This window comes from Hirundo rustica, chromosome Z (genome assembly GCF_015227805.2).
Source record: "Hirundo rustica isolate bHirRus1 chromosome Z, bHirRus1.pri.v3, whole genome shotgun sequence".
NCBI classification, from domain to species: domain Eukaryota; kingdom Metazoa; phylum Chordata; class Aves; order Passeriformes; family Hirundinidae; genus Hirundo; species Hirundo rustica.
The window spans coordinates 32883267-32905514 of record NC_053488.1 but is presented as its reverse complement, the minus strand read 5'-3'; the positions used below and the strand labels follow the sequence as shown (position 1 = coordinate 32905514).

Below are 22248 nucleotides of genomic sequence, written 5' to 3'. Positions count from 1 at the left end.
TGTCTTATCTTTACTTTGTGAAGGTTTTTAAATCCCTCTTGAGCTGGAGTACCATTTTTAGCTTGACTAGGTCAGAATGACACTGAACAATATGAGTGATGACACACTAGACAGCTATATGGACAGAGTTGTCATCAGCAAGCCAGCTGTGCTAACACCTGTATGTCCTGCACAACTGATCTTAAGGAACACGGATCAAAAAAGTCATATTGCTAGGAGGGGGAACAAAAGTCATTCATCAAACAGTGAAATTAAGAAGCACTCATTTGAGATGGAGAAGGAGAAAAACTAATATTTTTACTTAATTTTTTTCTTACCACAGAAAAAGAATAGCTGGTTTCCCACTGTAAACTTCTTACAGGAGTTATTTAGAGTTTTAACTATTAAATTGGATTTTCTCTGTGATTTTTTTTTTTTTTTTTTTTTGCATGTACACATACTCACTGTTTCAACAGGCTTGTCAGCTGAGAACAACCCAGGACCACAGTGATGGACAGACTTTGAACACACACAGAGGCAGGCTTCCCTCTTAATATTAATGTGTCTAACACACAGAAAAACCATTGAGTGTTTTATTAGATTAGGCACACACACACACCCCCACACACACACCAAAAAAAAAAAAAAGATATCTCTAAAACAAGGGCTTTTAAATCATTATTGAGATAACTAAATATTATGATGGACTACAGATCCCAGTTAACTGAGAGAAATGTGGCTGATCAGTATACCTGAATGTGTCAGGTCATATCTACTGGAGTCTGACTGAGACAGCTAACTTAAGTCTCATAACTATTCTCTTCTTCCAGGACCTGATCAATTTGTGGTCTCCTTGCTGCAACTAACAATTATTGCCACTTATACTGAGTGTTTTTACTGATGTAGTCACTTGTATATGGACTTAAACCTATTGTAAATTAATTCCTTGTAGGCCATAAAACTGTCATCATAAGGAAATGCATTTGATTGCTATGGACCACAGCAGAAATAACAATCTACTGCTACAACCCTACTAATCCTCAAGTGTTCAATGGCCCCACCCCATCTCCAACTGTATTATAAAACTGTATTATATGTGCTGTATTATAAAAAACAAACCATTAAATTAGATAAAGAAAGATAATTCTGTTCTTGTATTTTTTACAAATATATAATGGGATGTATGATACAGTGTTCATATTTTTTTCCAGCTGATAGAATCATGGGACCTAGATCTCGCAGAGCAACAATTTAGGGGCATTTCAGAGGAGACGACACGGGTGGCAGTGAAGCAATGAAACACAGCAGTGGAAGGAATTTAAGGCACAACTGCTGACAGGTCTGCATGGAAGTTGTTCTACTAGCTAGCATATGAACCTTTCAATCAGCAGAAATGAAGTGCACTACAAAAGTGGACAAAGAGTAATTTTTCTGACCAAGTGCCAGAAGGAAAGGAGCACACTGGATAGCTGCTTTGATCCTTGGCATGTCCCAAAGTGTCAGAATGAGTAGGTTGCTAACTGGCATTGGGAAAAACAGTGAGTATGTTGTATTTTAATAACCTGCTAAAACAGCCAAGGACAGGCTGAAAACTATGATAGACTAAGCTTGTCAAGATTTTGATAGTTATGAGTACAAGGAGAAACAAACAATGTTCTGTCGCTGCGAAGGCTGATTTGCTAGAATGACTTTCCATGGTGGTGTGTAGCACAGGCTAAATGTAGAGAACAGGAATTTAGGCAGTTTGAAAAGAAAGCAGCTATAGCAATGTACCAGGTGCAGCCTCTGTGAGGACAGATGAGAGCAGAACAAAGTTTGTTCCATACACCTCTGGTTCCAGACCCACCACAGGTCACAGCTAAGCCCCACAGCCCTGCTGGCAGCCCCTCTGTGAAAATGAATTTAATAATGAGAAAAACCCATCACAGAGGGAGAGAAGGAGGGAAGAAAAAGACTGAATATCAAAGAGAAGAAGTGGGGCAGAAACACTTACGGCACTGGATTGGGTATTTCCCTATAGCACAGAAAGAGGACTATGCTGGAGCATTTGTCCACACCATATTCCATGTAGAATCACATATCAGAGCAGGTCCAGGAAATCCTTCAGGATAGTTCCCAAAGGAATTGAAGTCCATGGAGAGTCCATGCTTAAGCAGATATTCTTGAGAGATGGCAGCCCACATGGAGAGCCCACAGTGATGCAGGGCAACAGCATGAGGCAGTAGGAGCAACAGAGAGGAGTTGCTGTGGCCTGACTGCAACCCCTATGCCTCATAGTATGAGCAGAGCAGTCATAAGTGAAAGTGAGATTAAAAGGCAGGGTAATGCTAATGTTTTAATTGTTTCTAACTATGCAAGTCTATTTCAAAAATAAATTAAAATAATTTCCCCAAGTTAGCTGTTTTACCTGTGATGATAACTACTATGCAATGGCTCTAGATCTCAACACATGAGCATTCTCATCCTGTTTTATCCCTCTGTCCTCTTGAGGAGGACTGAGACATCATCTGAGTGGGCATCTGGCTGCTGGCCAAGGCTAACCTAAAAGAAGCACTCAAACTGAGAAGCAATACAAGGGGAAGGCCAAAGATTTTAGTAGAGATAGTGTAAAATTATTTCTTCCTCTGATGGGATAACAGGATCACAGAATCACAGAATATTCTGAGCTGGAAGGCACTCATGAAGATTATGAAGTCCACTCTTAAATGACTGGTCCATGAAGGGATTGAATCCACAACCTTTACATTATTACCATAACTAACAGATGATTAACTACACATATTAAGGAATCCAGTTATAGAAAATTAATAGATCTAATGTCTCTTACACTGTTTATGTAACTAGAATATTAAGAAATAAAGAAGAAGATAGCAATAGAATACAGTTTATCAGCAAGCATAACAAGGGTTTATTTATAACAAAAATAATCTAAATTTATTGAGGGGAAAATGTTTCAAGAAATAACTTATTTTTCATACTTAAAAAAAGGACTGTCCATGGCTTTTAAAATAAGACATGTTCTTAAATTATTTTTCTTTTTATTAGAAGACTTTTAAAGAAATTCTTTATGTTTGAACTTCAAGTAGATGGAATTTCTTTTCATCACTCAGTAAAACTATACTTATTTCTGCTATCATTTTGCTATTACCTTTTGGTCATCTTCAGTATTTTGAAAATAAAACTGAACCAAACTATAATCCTCTTGAGGTTTGTCCTTGGTGATATTCTGTTTTGTTTTTTTAAAATTTGAAAAACATCCACTTTGCATTTAAGTATTTGTCCTATATACCTAGGTGGTATAAGATGAAGAAAGATCTAGTATTTTATCAGGAACTTTTGTGGAAATAATTCAGCTCAAGGAGTAGGATAAAGATAGCTAATGTGACATGACCCAGGGTAAGACAAAAAATGACCTTCTATAGAACATCTTGTAATTTATGAAGGACATGAAACTAGTTGCTAAAAATATTTTCTCTCTTAGCATATCCAGTGCTCAAGTTCTTCAACAGCTTTGCTTCATAAATATTCATTAAGATTAAAAAGGTAGCTCTGCAATGGTCTTGAAAGAGTCATTCTAGGCACAAGCATACCCAAGCACTTTTTGGCAAAGTCAAATGTATGATACTAGACATTCCATCCAGTCACAATGTGGGGCAGAAAGTGGTGTAAATGATCCCTGGTCTACTGGTATATTAGAAGCATGCAAAGAGATCAATTCCCTTGGCTCTGATTTCTCTTATTTTTGTTTGCTGAATGTTATACCTCACTATACCCAAGGGCAGGTGATCTTCTACCTATATTGCTGATTTCTGGAATTCTTGTAGGGATAGAATATGGAGAGGAATGAGGCCACTTTAATGGATCAGAGAATACTGTCTTATTCCTGAGTCTAACTAGGATTACCAAGGATGTCTGTAAAATCCCTCTGAGATCTACAGGTAAAAATTTAGCATTATGCATTAATAATACAGATCCTGAAGTGATGCAGTGGAATTCTGTGGATATTTGCTCATGAATACATCAACACAGAAATATGAAAACCTTCCATTTCAAACTCCCATAAGTAAAGCTGCAGCTAATAGTAGTACTTTAACTTCAGTTGATTCTGAACTTTACCCATTTTCTTTTGATTTCTTTTCTTAAAACAAAAGTAATTCCCAGAATTTCTAGTGGAGAAAGAAAGGCTTATAGTTTCTTTACTAGTATGCAATCCATTTCTTCATGTTCTGATTTTTTACTGAGAAAACCTTTAAGAACAACAGTGTAAACTTTATAGTTTACACATAAGCCATGTTCACTAATGCTAGGTAATTAGTTACCATTATGATGTAGGGTTTATATATCAGATACTTCCCAAACAAAATCAATAATTTCCCTTTCTTCTTCTAGGAGAAATAGTATGCCAAATTTTTAATTATTTACAATCAATTTTTTTAGTTCCTGCTGAAATGCATCTTGGCATTTCTAATTCTTATGTTTTCCTCATTCTTTAGGTTGACAAATCAGAAAGGATAAATTATTTTGCTACTCACTAATGTGTTATGTGGGCCTAACAGCTATGTACATCAAGAATCAAGAAACAATATGGTAACTAAGATTTTCAAAAATAAGATGGCTGTTTCTCACTCATTCATTGCATCAGGTTAATCAGTACTAAGCATGTGACCTTCTCTATAGCCTTTCCCCAAACACTTCAATCCTTGTGCATATAACAGCATTGCTTTCAAAACCAAAATGTAACCTTGCAGTCCAGAATGATAAATTCTGAATGCCAAGGACATCACATGTATCTCTTACGGCAAAAACACAACACTTTCTGTATTACATAAATTTTTAAGCTTGAAAGAAGCCAGTACGAAAAAAGTGGGGGCAAGAAGCAAGACGGTCTGTACCAGCACAGTTTGCTGTAGCTAAAATATACAGTTTTATGTTCTGTCACTTTTTTGAACATTATAGGAAAGAAAGACTTGGAAAAGGTATCTTAAAATTAATTTAGTTTTGGTGAACACAGAAACTAAAATGAAGAATAGATTCCCATGTTGCGGTGAATCCAAGATATGATAAGGGAAATTAACACTCCAAGGTAATAAAAACACTTACTTTGCTCTGTGTTGCTCTAGACTAAAACCAGTTATAAAACAATCAACAACTAGAGATACTGTTAAAAACATTCCTTTTTGCCTAAATAATTAATATACAAGCTTTTAAATAATGCTATACCAGGTCAAATTTGTGCAAGTCAAAGAGACTACTTAAGATTATTACTCAATTTTAAAAATATCCTAAAAATATTATCAAAGTTTCTGACTACAGGTTACAACTTAATGTCCTTTCCGTATGCTTTATCATGTATCAAAGACTAAAGCAGCAGGTAGAAAGCCGTATGTTTTATGGCCACCATGCATGTGACATCACCAAATGACCTCTGACTTACATGGCACAGACTTAACTCCACAGAAACTGTCAGCTGTTTGGGTGTTCAATAGTCTTCACTTGGTAACCAGAAATAGTCCTCTCAGTGATTAAGGGAAGGAAAGAGGATTTTGTAGTAAGTTTTGTAGTTAGAAATATGAAGTTCGTGTACTACAATATTGTATTTTATTTCACTAAAATGAACAGCTTTTTAGGATAAAAGAAGTTGAAGAGGGAAATAAACTCTAGGAAAAGGAAGCCACCTTACAATTTCTACTCCTCTCCTTCCCTGAGCAAAAGCAGTGGTAAAACTTTGGTATGTTTAGAAATAGCATTCAGAGGAATCAATTTAAATTCTTACCTTATGAAGAGTGTCTTCTACAGCTTTCATATGACTAATGATCAATTCTCTGTCTCTATTACAAGAGAAAAAAAAGAGGTAAATCATAGAACTGAAACTTACGTGATTTAGAAATTAATTTTCTGCTACTTTTAAACTATCATGTATTTTCAAATAATTGTTGATAGCTCAAAGTACTATTTTTTTGTCTCTCCTTTTTATATCCCCAATGCAAACCTTAAAAAATAGTTCATGTACCACTATTTGGCATATTTCCATATGAAATTTGCTTCTGTTGTGGACTATCAATTAAACTAGCTGTAATTACAGGCATGTTAATGAATAACTATCATGTTCCTGGAGAGTTTTAGATATAAAAGGCATGTTGAATGTAGTGTTCTAGCAGGAAGAGAATACATTCTCGCACATTTCCAAAAGTCCAGCCAAGGATCCTATCCTTACAATAGGGAGGTTTGGAGAATGAAACAATTCTCTAATGCCCTTTTGTAGATTAGGGATTCAGTAAGAAAGCTACCGCTTATCAGTTATGCCATCATGAAAAACCATGGCCTCAATTCATGACTGACAGAAGTAGAATCAAATCTGCATAACACCATATGACTAAGGAGAAAAGACAGCATGACCAACAAAACACCACAGGAAGTCAAATGGAATCTGTGCCAGAAAATTAGAAAAGTTAATTCACCTCAGTATTCCAGGACTGTCTCTTATTTTGTCAACTATGTGTGTATTTTGTTTAAGCTTTCACAAACCAGAATCCATCGAATCAGCATGATTTAGGTTAGAAAATACCTTTAAGATCACTGAGTCCAACAATTATCTCAGCACTGCCCAGCCCACCATTAAACCATGTCCCCAAGGGCCACTTCTACACATCTTTTAAAAACCTCCAGACTCTACAATTTCCCTGGGCAGCCTATTCCAATGCTTGACAACACTTTCAGGAGAGAATCTTTTCCTAATATTCAATATAAACCTCTCTTGGCACAACCTGAGGCCATTTCCTCTTGTCCTATTACTTGCTACTTGGGAGAACAGACCAAGCCCCATTTCACTAGAACCTCCTTTCAGGTAGCTATAGAGAGCAACAAGGTCCTCCCTCAGCCTCCTTTTCTCCAGTCAAAATCATGACTTTCTTCCCCATGGAATAATGGCTGCTTTTTCATTTCTTGATTCATACTATATTAACAGAAAATACAGGAAGGTGGCCAGAAGAGTGGAACTGGCCTTTACATTCCTAATAAAATCACATAGACTTTTATCTCTTCAGAACCCTGCCTTTCTTTGGACTAGATTGACAGAGTATTTGGTTGCTGGCTGGGGTTAAACCACAATACAGAGAAATTACAAAAAAACTACCGTATTTTTGTCAGGTTCCACTGTTTCAGACACTTCTAATTAATATTGCTTCTCACTCAGGAGGAAAGTGGAAAGAACTGCTAGCCACCACTAAAAGAAAATCAAGACAGCCGTTCTCAGAACAAGCTGGACATCTTGCTGTCCTTTACAACTCTACAAAAATTTAGGAAAAAAATTGGAAGACACCCATGCATTGCCTACAGTCACTCAGGTCATAGAATAGATATTAAAATAAGATTTTCCAAATAAGACCAAAGTCTATTTACCTACTTTGCTTACATGTTCCAAAGGAAGAAAATGACACTTGCACTTGTTATGAAGAGTTGGTAGAACAATGATTGGTTTGGGAGTTTTCACATTAAAAAAAGTCTTTTCTGAATATAAGAATGGCCACAGGGAATGATCCTTACTGGAGTGCATAAAATAGGTTGAGGCAGGGTGAAAAGGAGAAGGCTTTTGAGAACAGATCCTTCTTCAGGTCATAATCTACTTTGATACACTTATACCAAACAATATTTGTAATTTTAATTAGCTTGTTAAACATATCACTAATAACTATATTAATTACATTATTTTGCTGGTGCATAAGCCCCTTAAAGCTTCTAAGCTATTGTTCTTCAGAGGTCAAATCTACCCCAGGTATAATGAGAAATTTTAATTTTAAATTGAACCTTTTTTAAATCTTGTCCATGAACCAATAATATTCAAAGTGCATACCACTGTAACAGTAATAGATAACAAAGTCTAAAAGGATTTATAATTTTATCTGACTGTATAACTCTAAGAGGTTAGTAATAATCTCATTCAATTCAATGGAACAGCTTTTGACTACCAATACTTTCAAAAATGGTCCCTGAACATTTCCTTCCACTCTTCAAGTTATAGTATAAAAAGGCATGAGGCTTACATCTAAATCCAAAACTCTCCAAAATCAGCAGAAGTATCTATACTATTTCACAGATAATCCCAGGTCCAAGATGAGTTTCAGCCCCTTTAGAACAAGCAATAATTTCTTAAACAAACAGAACGTGAAGGATCTACCAAAGAAATGTTGTCAAATCAGTATGGTAATTGGAAGACAAAATGCTTATGCATTTTGGACCAAGAATTTGTAGCACTATTATGGTATAACTACATAAAACATAACATGTAGTATCTTGAATTAACAATTTTCTTTTTTGAAGACTATCACTGAATTTCAAAGAGAGGCAGATATACTTTTGTTTTCTAGCATTACATTAGTCAAGGCTAAAACCCTGTGCATGAAAGCAAGAATTGATCTTTTGTCCGTTTTAAGTGATCTCCCCAAGGTCTCAGTACTCACTTCACTGCCATGCAGAGGGCACTCTCTGCATCACGGATGCTCTTGCTCAGTCGACGCTTGTCCTGCTCCAGCTGGGTAAGAAGTCTATTTTGCTGACGCAGAAATCGATCTCTTCTTCTCAGCTCTATCGTTGCCTCAGAGAGACCCTGCAAGCAGACAGAAAGCAGAGTTACTTGTCAGCCCAAATAATTAACTTCAGTTTATGCCATAGGCTATTAAACAAAGTGGAAAACAGACTGACTGTGTAGTAAATTTGGACCATGGCATACAAAGGTTTTATGAATTCTCTAGCAAAAATATTACCGACTCAGAAACCCCCAGTTTTTAGTATATTGACTGTGTACAAATATATTAATAAAATAAAAGGATTTTTTGATCAAGCAGGGACATACAGTATGCTACAAGTACTCTATTTACTCTAAATACCAGATCTAAACATGAAGGAAATAATCAAGAGTACAGCTTTAAAGAACACAGAATATTCTCAAAACTTAATTTAAAATAAACATTAAAGAAAGGAATTCACAAAGGAAGGGGATAAACATAGAAGCATTTATTTAAATATTCTGCTCTGTTCAGAAATTTCAGTAGAATAAATAATCTCATATTCTCTGTTAGTGCATCAAATACAATCTATGTTATGGTGCTTTTACTATTTTAACATTAGTTTCCCAATACGCAAAATAGTATGTGTATTTTTGAAACATTTCTCTCTGGCTTAGAATTAACACAACATGCTTTAATCAATTCAGATTAATCCAATAGGTGAAAAATTGCACACAGGACTAATTAATACAGAACCTGGCTGGTTGCTACTCCTTTCTGCTGGGATAAATCAATATCTTTATAGACTGGAATATTAATAATTTGATTTCATAATTTGTTACATGTTACATTTTACTTACAGCTGTTAATTGCCTTTATAGGAAGAAATTATAATAGGCGGCTATAAACATTTTTTTACACATAGCGTATTTCCTGATAGATTCTAAAACATAGAAGAGAAGGCTGCACAGTTGCAAGACCGAGCTCTTGCACACCTTTTTTTCAAAATTTATGGGTATATTTTCTGCTTAAATTCTAAGAATACACTGCATAATTTGTACTCAATACTCGTCCTGGACTGTGGAACATGGAGATGTACTATGCCGTGGATGAGTATGAAGAACAGGATATACAAAACGCTGATAAAAATTTGGAGGGTGATGAAAACTCAACTAATCTGAAGAACTTTCTGACTTCTTTAAGGGTCAGAGGCCCTTCAAAAAGCATTATGATAGAGAAAATGCCTATAAAATAGCAGTCTACAGCATAGGACTGCATAGTTCTGCAAAATAAACTGTAATCTGTGGACTGGCATAAATATTCTAACATTACTAAAGAGAAAAGGCAACCAGTTATTTCAATGGTGGTGTATTTGGAAGGTACAGCACTATTACTTGAACTCTTGTTCATGAATTTACAAAATCTAGGCTGAAATTAATCACAACTGTAGGAAAAAAAAAAAAAAAAAAAAAAAAAAAAAAAAAGAAAGAGAGAGAGAGAGAGAGAAAAGTTTATTCAAGAAACTCTAAGACCAGAAATATTATTATTGTTGTTCAAATGACTCCAGGTTGAACGATTCTATTTTTACTCTTATGTACTCATTGTCAATAAACAATTGATATATTTCCCCTAAGAAAAGATAAACACAGAGATAGCATTCATCCACTGCACAAGGATATTCAAAATCAGAATCTTGCTTTCAAAAATGCTACCCTAAAGCCACTGGCAGCTATCTAAGTCCTATTGCAACAGATGACTTAGTGAATTATCAGATTTTCAGAAATTTTATTTCCAAGAACCTAAATGTGAATTAGCATAGATAAGAGGATCCATCTCTAATTAAGAAAGAAAGAAAGAAAGAAAGAAAGAAAGAAAGAAAGAAAGAAAGAAAGAAAGAAAGAAAGAAAGAAAAACAAAAAACAAAAAACCACACCATTATCTTCTTCCAATTACTGTGTTCTGTGTTAACTGTTTGCTTTCATTATTGAGGAAAGAGTTCTGAAAACCAAGTCAAGTAACCCCCAGACCATATTCCCACCTTTGACAAATCGACTATATTTGAACACAGAACAAGGTCTCTGTTACCACTATTTGGTCTAACCCAGTTTCCGACCTGATTGAAAAATCTAGTTTTAAGTAGTTTCTGCTACTAATATTTTGATGCAAGAAATTTTTGATGTAGATGCTGTTGAATGGATTTTGGCCGCAAGATGCTAGCAGTCTAAAAGAGTAGAGACAGACGGGATAATAGGAACATTATGCATATTTATTTCATTTTTATTATGGATATCCATCTGCAGGGGTTGAAGACTTGTCTGCTCTCACATAAATCTTTAAATCCTGACCACAAACAGTGAAAAGACCCACTAGTTAAAATCTTCTGTGAGCTGTTAACTGATCTAGATTACTCATTGCAAGCACATGACAATTAATGAGGCAATAGCAGGGCCTAACTTTTTTAAGGGCCATGATCAGCAATCCATGCTAGCTGGTGATGAAGCAACATAGAAATGGTTAAATCAAGTATCTCACTGAAAAGCTGCTCTATTATATTCACAAGGAACCCCATTATTTCCAGAAATCTCTAAAAGATTTAGACTTTATCTACTAGTTATATTTCAATATCAAAGCAAAATAGAAACTGATTTTAGCACTCCAGAAGTTTCAGCAATTACTTGAAGCTTCTTGCTACTGTGGGTTTAAGTCAAGCTTTGGAAATGTTCAAATACAATGTGGTGTACTATAAAATAGTGGCTGGTAAGCCTCTTCTTTTGCTTCTTCAGATTGATCTAATTAAAACCCTTGATAAACTTTATGGACTCTAATATTTCCAGCTGAGTGACTGAAACCAAGAGGGTGTGCCTCAAGGTAGCAAGGCAACAATGATAAGCAGCAGGTTAGCCACTAATTTCTCAGCTAGAGTAGATTGTGGAAGTGTGATGTTCTGATATCCAAGAAAGTGTTCAGGAGAGAATAGGATAAATCAAGTTTAATAACTCTGCTCCTAATTGTTCCCTCAATGCTCCACTCTAATTACTTGGAGAACTCTCCTGACTGTCACCTGATATTAAGTTGTTGGAGGCTGAGTGTGGAGCAGTGAGATAATCAATAAACATTTAGTGGGGAGAAGAATGAAGATCCCGTTAAGCAGTGGGAATCTGCAGCACCCAAAGCCCTTCTGCTCATGAGAAAACCTATGGGAGAGCCATAGTGATTGCAAAGCAATAATCCAAAGCACTGGTTTTAGGCTTTGAGGCCTTTAGGCAACGGTACATTTGAGAAAAAAAGGTTAACACGGTCACCCTAATTACAGCCCATTTTCACATTCTTCATATATAAGCAAAGACAAGCCAATTAGGTAGAAAGGAAGATAAGGGAAGTTTTATTTGTATACTAATTAAACCCCTGATGAAATTAAAGGAAAAACATACAGCTCTGTAATTGTGTCTGAGAAAGGTCACTTCAGGTTCAGTTATCAGAAAAGCACAGCCTTGAGATATTTCACTTAATCCACAATATAGCCTTTATTTTGCCCCCCAGGTCTTAGTATTTACAAAAATAAGAAAATTTCAAAACCTGATAATGCATTTATCTTGAAATGTTTTCTATGGACAGTTACAACTGTTAGAAAGTTGAGGCTAACTATGATAAGAAAAATGAGGGTTTAAAAGCCTAGTATGCTTGCACATAGTTCTGTGAAGATGCTGAGCTTTCACTTTCAAGTACAAGTGATTCTGAACTAACTTAGAAGCTAAACTCCAATTTATTAACATCCATTATAATGCCAGTTACCTGTCTTTCTCAGGTTTGCAGTCATTCAAGTCCTACTTCAGACATCACTGCACTCCCTTCTCTCCAGTCTGACAAAATCTCATAGATCAGTAGAGTTTTCCTCAGAATCTTTAGAAGGAATTTCCTTTAGAGACATTTAGATTTAGACCTTATTTCTCTCACAAATTAAGCATGAAAAATTTGTTGGAGAGAACAGCAAACTCTGATAGCACTGAAGAAAAACCTCATTGGCTGTCTGATGGTTTCGTCCTTCCAAAAACTTCCTTTAACAAGTTTAGGTTTTGCTGTGAAGGTTCTTTTTATTCAAAGCCCATTACAAAAAAGAAATCAAAGTTTAATAGTGTCATTTTTTACATATAAAAAGGACTCTGTTAGAAAGATAACAGATGGACGATCACTCTAGGTGAACAATGACAGTCATAGAGTTTAAATTCATGCAAAGCATGTGTGACACATTTATACTGTGATGGTATTTTCCAGGATCAACTAAAGCTAGATCAAACTGCTTAGTAAATTAGATTTAAATTACACAAACACAACACAGCAGTACAAAATATGCAAATACACTGCAGTATGTGTATAATGAACTAATTTGTGAAACTGAAGATTTTCTCTTTCGGATGAAGTTTTATATGTATATTCTCTATTTAGATGCAAAATATTACTTTAAAAAAAAATTCTGAAAGCTGTCCTACACTCACAAGTAATAAAATTTCACAATATAAAAAAGTATAGAAAGTTTAGACAGCATCCCTTCCTTGACCACTTTAAACATGCTTCCCATTATCCTTGCTGGCAAACATAATGATCTCTGAGTGTCCCTCAGAATTCCATAAGTAACCTAAAGAAGTCTGTAGTTTCAAATGGTTCAAATCCAACTGGTACAACAAGCTACATTAATATTTAATGTTTACCATATTTTTAGTGTGCACTGCTGCAATGCAAACCAAATACATCAAATCAAATTATACAGCTGAAATTCCACCGGATGTTTTTTGAAAGGAGTTTTTATCTATCAGGAAGAAATAAAAATTATGATGCTTCCATCAAAAGAGTAGATTAAAAATCTTAGTGAAAAAGGTTCTGCGACAAAAAAATCCCATTCATAACTGAGACTGAGCATCAATACTTAAAAAAAAAAATTAAACGCATCTAAGAAGTACATTGAGACCTGCATCAAGAAATAAGATGGATTTACACTTCTCACAGAGAAATTATCAAGATACTATTTCTGGATTCACTGTGTTTCACTGTGTCTGCAGTAGTGTCTTAAAACAGTTTGAAATTAACTCCATGTGGCTGATCTGCTCTTGAAAAGGAGAACTGAGGCTGACCACCATGACATCCCTTCAAAAACAAATGCTTTCCTATGCCCTTTAAATTTTGCTTGGGGGGGGGAAACAAAACAAAAAAAAAAAGTGCTCAAAAGGACACTTGAATGAGCTGTATCTGCATTGCAGAAAAAAACAGTGATTTTTTTTCAACTGCTTGCTACTGGACCTTCATGCTGACAACAACAATCTTTTCATATGCTGGCACTGAGAGAAAGAACGTACCTTATGACTTGTCTCTGAAGTATACGATATAGCATAGAAGCAGTTAAAAATAGTTTACAGATCTCAATGTATCTAACAAGGTGCAAAATGCACTCCATGGCTTTGTTAGAGCCTTCTGTAATGAGGTCACAGAGCATGTGTGGGTCTAGTAAGCAAAACAAATACCAACCAGCACAATCTTTCTAATAAATAATTAACAAAATACTGGTGAATGACAAGATACTTGCAGGCATATTTTCACATTTTTAACACAATGTCAGATACAAGTGCTTGTGATTGTTTTATATGGAAAACCCTCATAATACTGTAGTACAAACTATGGTTTATCCAAATCAGTACCAAAAATGTCAAGCAAACATCTGAAGATCATTATGAGTTAAATGACAGTACACGTAGCTGTAAAAACAGTTGTGATATATGGCTACTGTACAAGACCTAGAGCCCAAATATTAAGAAACATTTAAATGAAAATTTGAGAGTCATTCAATAGATGAGATAGGGAAAATGCACGCATTTTACATTTTGCAAGAGATTTTTCTTACAAAAGTCACTTGAAATTTGAGGCACTAATCATGAAGCAAATGACATTCCTTACCTACATACATGTAGACAACAGTTCATTTATCGACAGAAGCATGGCCCTCAGACATCCAAGCAAGTTTAGGTACTTCAAACATCTCACCTGCAGTGATTCAAGCTGGATTACAGTGCCTCAAAGACTTACAGTTATGTTTAATGTCTTCTTGCTATAGTGGAAACATTTCTCAATAGAAAATCTATTCTGATTAACAAGAAAGGAATCTATTTTTGAACTGCATTAGGTCAAGATGTTTAGCAAAGTATGACTGAAAATGCTTTGGGAAGTCATTAAGCTGTGTATATTTTAAAGTTGTTGTGAATTAAAGGAGTTTAGTAATTTAAACACAGTAGCTTTTTCTGAATAATTTCACACAATAAAATCTCTTCCAGAGGACACATCATATGCTCATTCAGCTTCAAAGTAAAACTAAAAAAAACTTTTAAAGTGAAGTAATTACAAAATATAAACTGCCCACATGTAGCCTAGATCCTCATGGAATGTTGAGGGAGACCCTTTTGAATAAGAAGATGCACTGGGCCGTTCAGACATACACTAATCCAAACAGAGAGTAACTGAGATCTACTTTTAAACTGTGTTTTGGAAAATGATAAAGTACATTATAAAATTTAGGCACATTACAATTAAGAAATTTTAATAATCTTCTAAGCTAAGTGAATTATGTTAGTATTACTGGAAAGCTGCAGAGAGGGATTATACCTAATAGAACAAATATATTTTTATAAAAACTCAGGCTTTATCACTATGAGTTTTAAGAATAACTTAAGAATAACTCCTTGAAGTTAAGTGAGAATTAATTTTTGGAATCACATGCATTATGGCAGAAGTACATGATCATTCACTCCTTTTTCAATTTCTGACACAGTACCTCAGGACTGATGTTTCTTTTTTCTCCTTAGAAATGTAAATTTCTCTCACACCACAGCATTCAGCCCTTTGCAGTCACAGAGTAGAAATGACCCAGCCCTCCATATGTAGCAGATCTGTGCTTTGGCAGTGTCATGCCTTTAAATCAGATACTGAAGTGCCACCAAAAAGAACTAATTTGGGGGTTTTTCACTGTTACACTTTTTTACCCTGGTAGACTCTCAGCTTTTTAGTTGGTACAGTTCCAAGTTTTGAAGAAGATGGTTTACATATGGATTACATTGCAAAAGATGACTTCTCATAACTGCCATGTACCTGTAAATGAAGCACTAACATCATAAGCAAACTTTGATGCTGCTCTGTAGCACTGCTCTCTGCAATACTGTTTGCTACATATTATCTACTTGTGGACATTAGCACACATTATGTAAGAAAAAAACACAACCAGTACTTCGACTTCAACTTCACTTTAAAAGTGATAATTTATCACATGTACATACATAAAAATATTTAGTTGTGTATCTATGAGGACACAACACCTTGCAACAATTTCTTGCATTTCATTGTAGCCTCTCTCATCTGTCACAGCCTCAAACCATCTGTTTCTGATTGTGTCCTACTGGTCTCGATGATCTTGCATTACCAGTGACATTTCTAAGTCCTGGAAGAGACTATTTTAAATTCTCAAGAAATACTCTTCCATTAGACTTGTATAAGAAATTTGCTTAGAATATTTCTGTATGGTAACAGTTAAAACAATTCAAGAAGAAGAAGAAATAACAGCAATAAAATATTAATGATAACAATTTATTTGCAAAGTAAATAACCTCAAGTTAATTCTCATTGTTTATTTAAAAAGGAATACAATCTGAAGTTAGGAGCATCTTGACGCAGACAAAAAGTCATCTGAGTCAGGTTAAATGACACAGCATTCTGCTTCAGAACTAAATTTGAGGAACAAATATTATGGCACCCTGCCTTTGTCTTCTCTTTAGATGCTGGTTCAAAAAATGGGAATACTAGGAGTCTTCAGAACAGTTTCAAGGAAACTTCTAAATAGGACTTAAGGTTCAGTTCTGAGTACAAAAAAATACTGTCCATAACCTCAATAAACTGGTAGCCCCAGCTAAGTTTTTTTACTGCTGTGGCTTATTCTGCAGCCCTTCCTTGGAAGAGGCTGCTGCACAATTACACCAGACACAAGTGCATTAATGTGAGCCATCACATTGAGAAGTTAGAGGCAATGCCAAGAATGTCAATTCGTGCCACAAAAGGGTTTGATCTTGCTTCATAAATAGTTTTTAATTTTCTTTAATTAATTAATTTGACAAATATCTTTTTTTAGCATGGGACTAACATTAATGTGGACTTCACAAAATTTATCACTTAATGTAAGTTTACATTCAGATATTGTATTCCCATTCAGAAGAGTTCTGACCACACCATACGTGCAAGGTATAAGTGTTTCCACAGAGACCCAAATGTTATTTAGTGCACAAATGTTTTATTTCAATATCAGGCCAGCCATATCCTGCATGACATACTTGCAGGAAGAAATACTTGATTATCCCTTTTACTTTTTAAACCTCAATAAAGTAAGAAAGAATTTATAAATATGTAATTTTATATTAAGAGATCTATTCTTCAATACAGGTCACCCCTATCCTTCCATTCATTAAAAACTGGAGAGTAATCACCTTAGCAGAAAAAAACAGATGCAGTAAAACAAAATTTAACTTACAAAAAAGGCAACTTTTAAATAATTCTATTGAAAATGCATCAAAGATATATTACATCCTAATATTCACTAAGAAGATCAAAGTGCTATAAAGACATATTGATTGTATGTCTCACTTCCTTCTGGATATGCTTTGAGACATAACAAGTGCCAATCAAGAACACAAGCTTAAAAAAGGAGTAAGTTTCCCTGAGCATGGCAAATATAGATCCTGAAACAGGGCAGTTAAATAGTGACAGTGATAAATCACTGCAACTGTAAACCTGAATTATTATGTATATTTTTCTCTTTTGGTACATTTCCTAACTCTAAGATAAAGTGGCACCCTGATGATACAAAACTTGGAAAATTACCTGCTTCACTCACCTATGGAAATGACAGTATGCCTGTCACTAGATGACACCACACAACCAATTATTTTAGTAAATTATGATTAACTTTTTCTAAGAACACTGATTTTTTCATTCTCACACCCGAGAAATTTTTATGTGTAACAATGAAGTAGTATTTATAACTGAAATATTGGGACTGCTATTTAGAATTGAGACTCTTAATGTTGTAATTTTAAAATCACTTAATTTCTAATTGAAAAGCCCACAGACAAAAACCCAAAATACTAACAAATAACCCCCCCTCCCCTTCCCCCAAATACAACAACCCTTAAGGTGGTTTAACTAGAAAGAACTGAAAACATTTTAAAGACTTTTGAACTGAGAAGCAAAAAGACGTAGCAACAAGAACCTCACTGGATTTTTCATAAATACATATTGTAAAAGGCAACACAACAAATTAGACAGCATAAAATATAATTTCTGTTCTGAGTTTGTTGTCTTTTATAATGTTGAAGAGCTTCCATGCTCTAAGAGAGGACAGCACAGGTAAAGATTTTGGAAGCTGAAATTGGTATAAATTTTGAAAAACCTTCCCCTTGAAAATCATTGAATACCTAATGGAGTGTCAAATTAAATTAAAAGATCAAATTATATGAAGGATAGGCCCAGCTGCTGTCATAGCATGCAGCCATGGGAATACAGGTGCAAAGAAATACATCTCTTGTTTTAGTCTTATGCCAGTTAGATACATACTTAATTATATTACAACAGTTTAATTATATTTCAATAGCTATTTGAAAGATTTTACTAATGGCTTGACAAGAAGATATAAAGATATTTGCTGAATTAGTTGCACGCAAAGAGAAAGGGACAACATGGGAAAACATGACTAAGGTGAAGAAATTATGAGGCCCTGGAGATAGCCTAGACAAACAGCAGCAAAAAGCAAATCTACATATAAAGGACTTCTAATCAAGGTACAGAATGTTTATAGCAGAAATATTATATTGATATCTATACTACTAGGAAAAATAGGGTAATAGAACACCTTCTTTTAAAAATCACATGCTGTTCTAAAGATCTATTGATCCCCTCTGCACATTTCAAGGTAACACAGTTTCTTTGTAGTTGGTCCAATAATATAACAAAGATCTCCCAGGCACTGGATTTACCAAGAAGCCTTACAGTATTTTTCAGTGAAAACTGAAAGATAGTTGAAGGTCTTGAAACAACAGGGATAAATGGTATATAACTACATATGCTTAATAACCACATGTTGTAATTACATAATAATCCCATTTTTCTTCCAAATTACTTGTCAATAAATCTTTCTCACTGCACTATAAATTCCAAGGTCATGGACAGAGGTATTTATTAGTACAATTACAATGCAGAAATAAAACCATTAAGCTTTTAGATCCTGATATTGTTCCATTTATTCCCTTCTTTCCCTAAGGGGAAAGTAAATAGTTCCTAAAAATGGAATACCCAGAAAATATTGGAAGCTCCTTTTAAAAGACTAAAAATATGCTGGTTCATGCAATTACTTTGTTTAAGTTATCTTTTCTCTTTATCTAAACTTTGACAGAATGTCAGATTTTTCTTTTTTTTAATACTTCAGTGCAGCAAACAGACTCAGGATCAAAAATATTCTCGGAAATAGGCAATATTACTACACTGTCAACACTAAGGCACTCTGGATTTCACTGTGCACCAGTCAGCCATATATTGGACCAAAAATCCCAAGGTCTCAGCCATCTGTCGAGAAGTAACTTGCAGTCTAAATTTGTGGACTCTTGTTTCCACAATCTCACAATTCCTAGGAACCAATCTATCTGTCTTGGTTACTTGCCTTATTCCACAAACCACCAGAAGGGCATTTAAGTGCACGACTCAAAAAGTGACTGTTGAAATGAGAGTACTGAATCAGACTACCATGAACAAATTCACTCCATAATTTTCTGGAGAATGGTAAATCTATTCTTACCTGAAGCTTAACTCCTGGTCATAATTAGCTTTCAAAGATTAACTAAAGTGATATTACATAATCATGACTTATACCAGTGTTCTATCTCAGTATCTAAGTTACATACAAATTGATTTAATGGTGAGAGCATTTCCTCAGAGTCATCTTAAACTCCTGAGCAAGTTAAAAATAAAATATGAATTTTTCTTACTTAGGGTTGCTTTTTCTTATTTATTAGATAAATAATGTTTGCATCTGATTAGATTGAACATAAATGTAGTAAATTGCCAATTACTTTCATTCTTCTTCCAATGCAAAGTAGCAGCAATCTGGATAAAATTTTATCATTTTCTTGCTATATAAAGGTACTAAATAATATAACTGAATAATATTCTTAATGGCAACCAATAAAATATTGTACAGTGACATAATTTAGGGGGGGAAAAAAAAAAAGTTCATCTGGTGTAAATACATGTGTAAATTCCAGTGTAAAACATTGCTCAAAATTTAACTATTACTGACATTAAACTTGTAACACTGGACAAAAGGGGAAATGCAAAGAAATGAAAGAAACACAACAGTAATGATGATATCCTTTCAAAATAAGAGCTTCCAATTAAATGATGGTCATGTGACTTATACTACAGTATTTAGTATTGTTGCATTGATTTTCATGTTAATGTAAACATATAATGAGTTCATAATCACAAATTTAAACTTTATTCTTCCTCCCATTCTGGTCATTGCTTACATATTTTCCAGAAAGCTTGACTCAGAAATGTTAAGGCAGACCTTCAGCAACCTGGTTGATATTTGCTTGGCTGCTTCATTGATGACTACAGCACAAAAACAAATCTAAAAGCCATGTACTGACTTCAGTCCCTCCAGACTAATGCTAATACTGATGAATGTTCTAGGCACAGGACAAACAAAAAAAAATACACAGATTTAAAAACCTGTCTAGGAAAAAGTTCTTTACTCAGAGAGTGGTTGGGCACTGGAACAGCTCCCCAGAAATGTGGTCACAGCACCAGCCTGACAGAGTTCAAGAAGCATTCAGACAATGCTCTCAGGCACATGGTGTGACTCGGGGATGGTCCTGTACAGGGCCAGGAGTTGGACTTTAATGATCATTGTGGGTCTTTTCCAGCTCCGAATTTCCTATGATTTAATGAATCCAACTCCCTGGACAAACCCCAAAGCATGAAATTTAAAGTGAAGTTTAAGTTCAAAGATCTGAAATACAGATTCACTAATAATAATAGAATGCAGACTTTATCTAAGTTGTGCTCTCCTTTCTTTCAGGAAGAAGAGCTCTTCAGGTGTAGCCCACAACTGTGTTCTATCTATTTATCTTCCTATTATGTAAAGACAGCAGCTGCTAGAAGGAAGACTATCCCTTCCCATAAGCCTAAATTCTACATTGCAACCTACAAAAAACAAAGCATAAAGGTCCAGCTCTATGACAAGCTTCTAGCTAACCTAAATCTTTGGAGACTAAGAAGTTAGCAGTAGTGGAAGTTATGTAACAGAGCAGAATGAACAGTCCTACAGCAGTAGTGGAAGTTATGTAACAGAGCAGAATGAACAGTCCTACTTACTTTACAAATAATGTTAACACAAATTGAAATACCTGACAAATCTCTTTAACATGCAATTTATTGTAATAAGAAAACACATTACCTCTTTCAACTAAGAACAGAGCAAATGACAATACTAATGCATTCTTACCTACTTCATAAGTTATTTAGGTGCTCAGAACATAGACAGTACGGAAAACAATAAAACCCAACAATGCTCCATATTTAATTAAAGAATTATGACTTTTAGTTTCTAACCTATTCAGAAGGGAGCTTGCTTCTCTTTAACATGCTCAAGAAACCTCATTAATACAAATTCTCTGTTAAGTTAGATGCTACAAGTAATCAGCTATACTGCTTTCTTTAAGGAACAACCTTACATTTAATCAGGCAATGCACAGAAATGCACCTTCTTGACAAAGAGACAAGTTTTTAGAATCAACTGTATCCCTCACAGCATCCAAATTCTAGCAATGTTTTCAACTTGAGATATTAGAGGAAAAAAAATCTCAAATCCTACTTCTGTTCTTATTGTTACTGCAATCTTTCTGAGAAGCATGAAAATCACTTGGTCTTCCTCATGTAAGTAGAGTCTTTCAACCTTTCTCCAAGTTAGAATACTGCGCATCTTCAGAAATTACCATAAAACTCACTCACAAAGTATGTGCAGTGGTATTAGTAAAAGAAATTGTGTTAATATTTGAAATGGTCTTTCAGAGAAAATATGTGGCTATAAATACATGAAGAGGAGAAGCAATGAAAAGCAAAAAATTGTGTATCACCTTCACCTCAAATTCACCCAAGAACTGAGAGCCTACTGAGGGACAAAAAAATCCACTTCTAACAGAGAAATCCCAATCTTTATCTGAATCTAATGAATTTAGATATGCCTGTTTAGTGAAGGATACTCTGGACAGAGAATATGAATGTATGATTTGAATGACATAGGTATTGAAAAGAAACACTCCACATCTTCCAACCAGGAAACATATTTTTGTGAGTGTTATCAAAGCATTTGGCTGAGATTTTTTTCCTCACCCAATTTATTCCATCATAAAGTAATGGCAGCTTCATTAAACCAGCAGATTAAATAAACCCAAAATTTAGAATACCTTCTTCTAAAATAAGTATTGAAGTCTATGTTGAGGCATATCAGTATCAAGTTATATGATTTAACATCTACTGCACTGGAGCTATTAATTAACAACTTCTAGAACTTGTTCCATAAATAGAACCTTAAGAATATTTTTATTATAGACACTAACATACCTAAAAGGAAGTAAATATATAGACTGTGCATATCAATAGGAAACTAAAGTGCTTTACTTGATTAAGACCA

General features: G+C 34.7%; 1 protein-coding gene across 1 annotated transcript in view; it reads right to left on the bottom strand.

Annotated features, from left to right (window-relative positions):
* Nucleotides 1–22248, bottom strand: part of CCDC171 (coiled-coil domain containing 171) — a 164957-nt gene that overhangs the window by 47383 nt on the left and 95326 nt on the right. The window contains exons 23-24 of the mRNA XM_058424068.1: nt 8436–8581; nt 5753–5807 (exon numbers count right to left, since the gene is read on the bottom strand). Coding sequence (XP_058280051.1) covers nt 5753–5807; nt 8436–8581 — 201 coding nt within the window. The remainder of the gene's footprint in view (nt 1–5752; nt 5808–8435; nt 8582–22248) is intronic.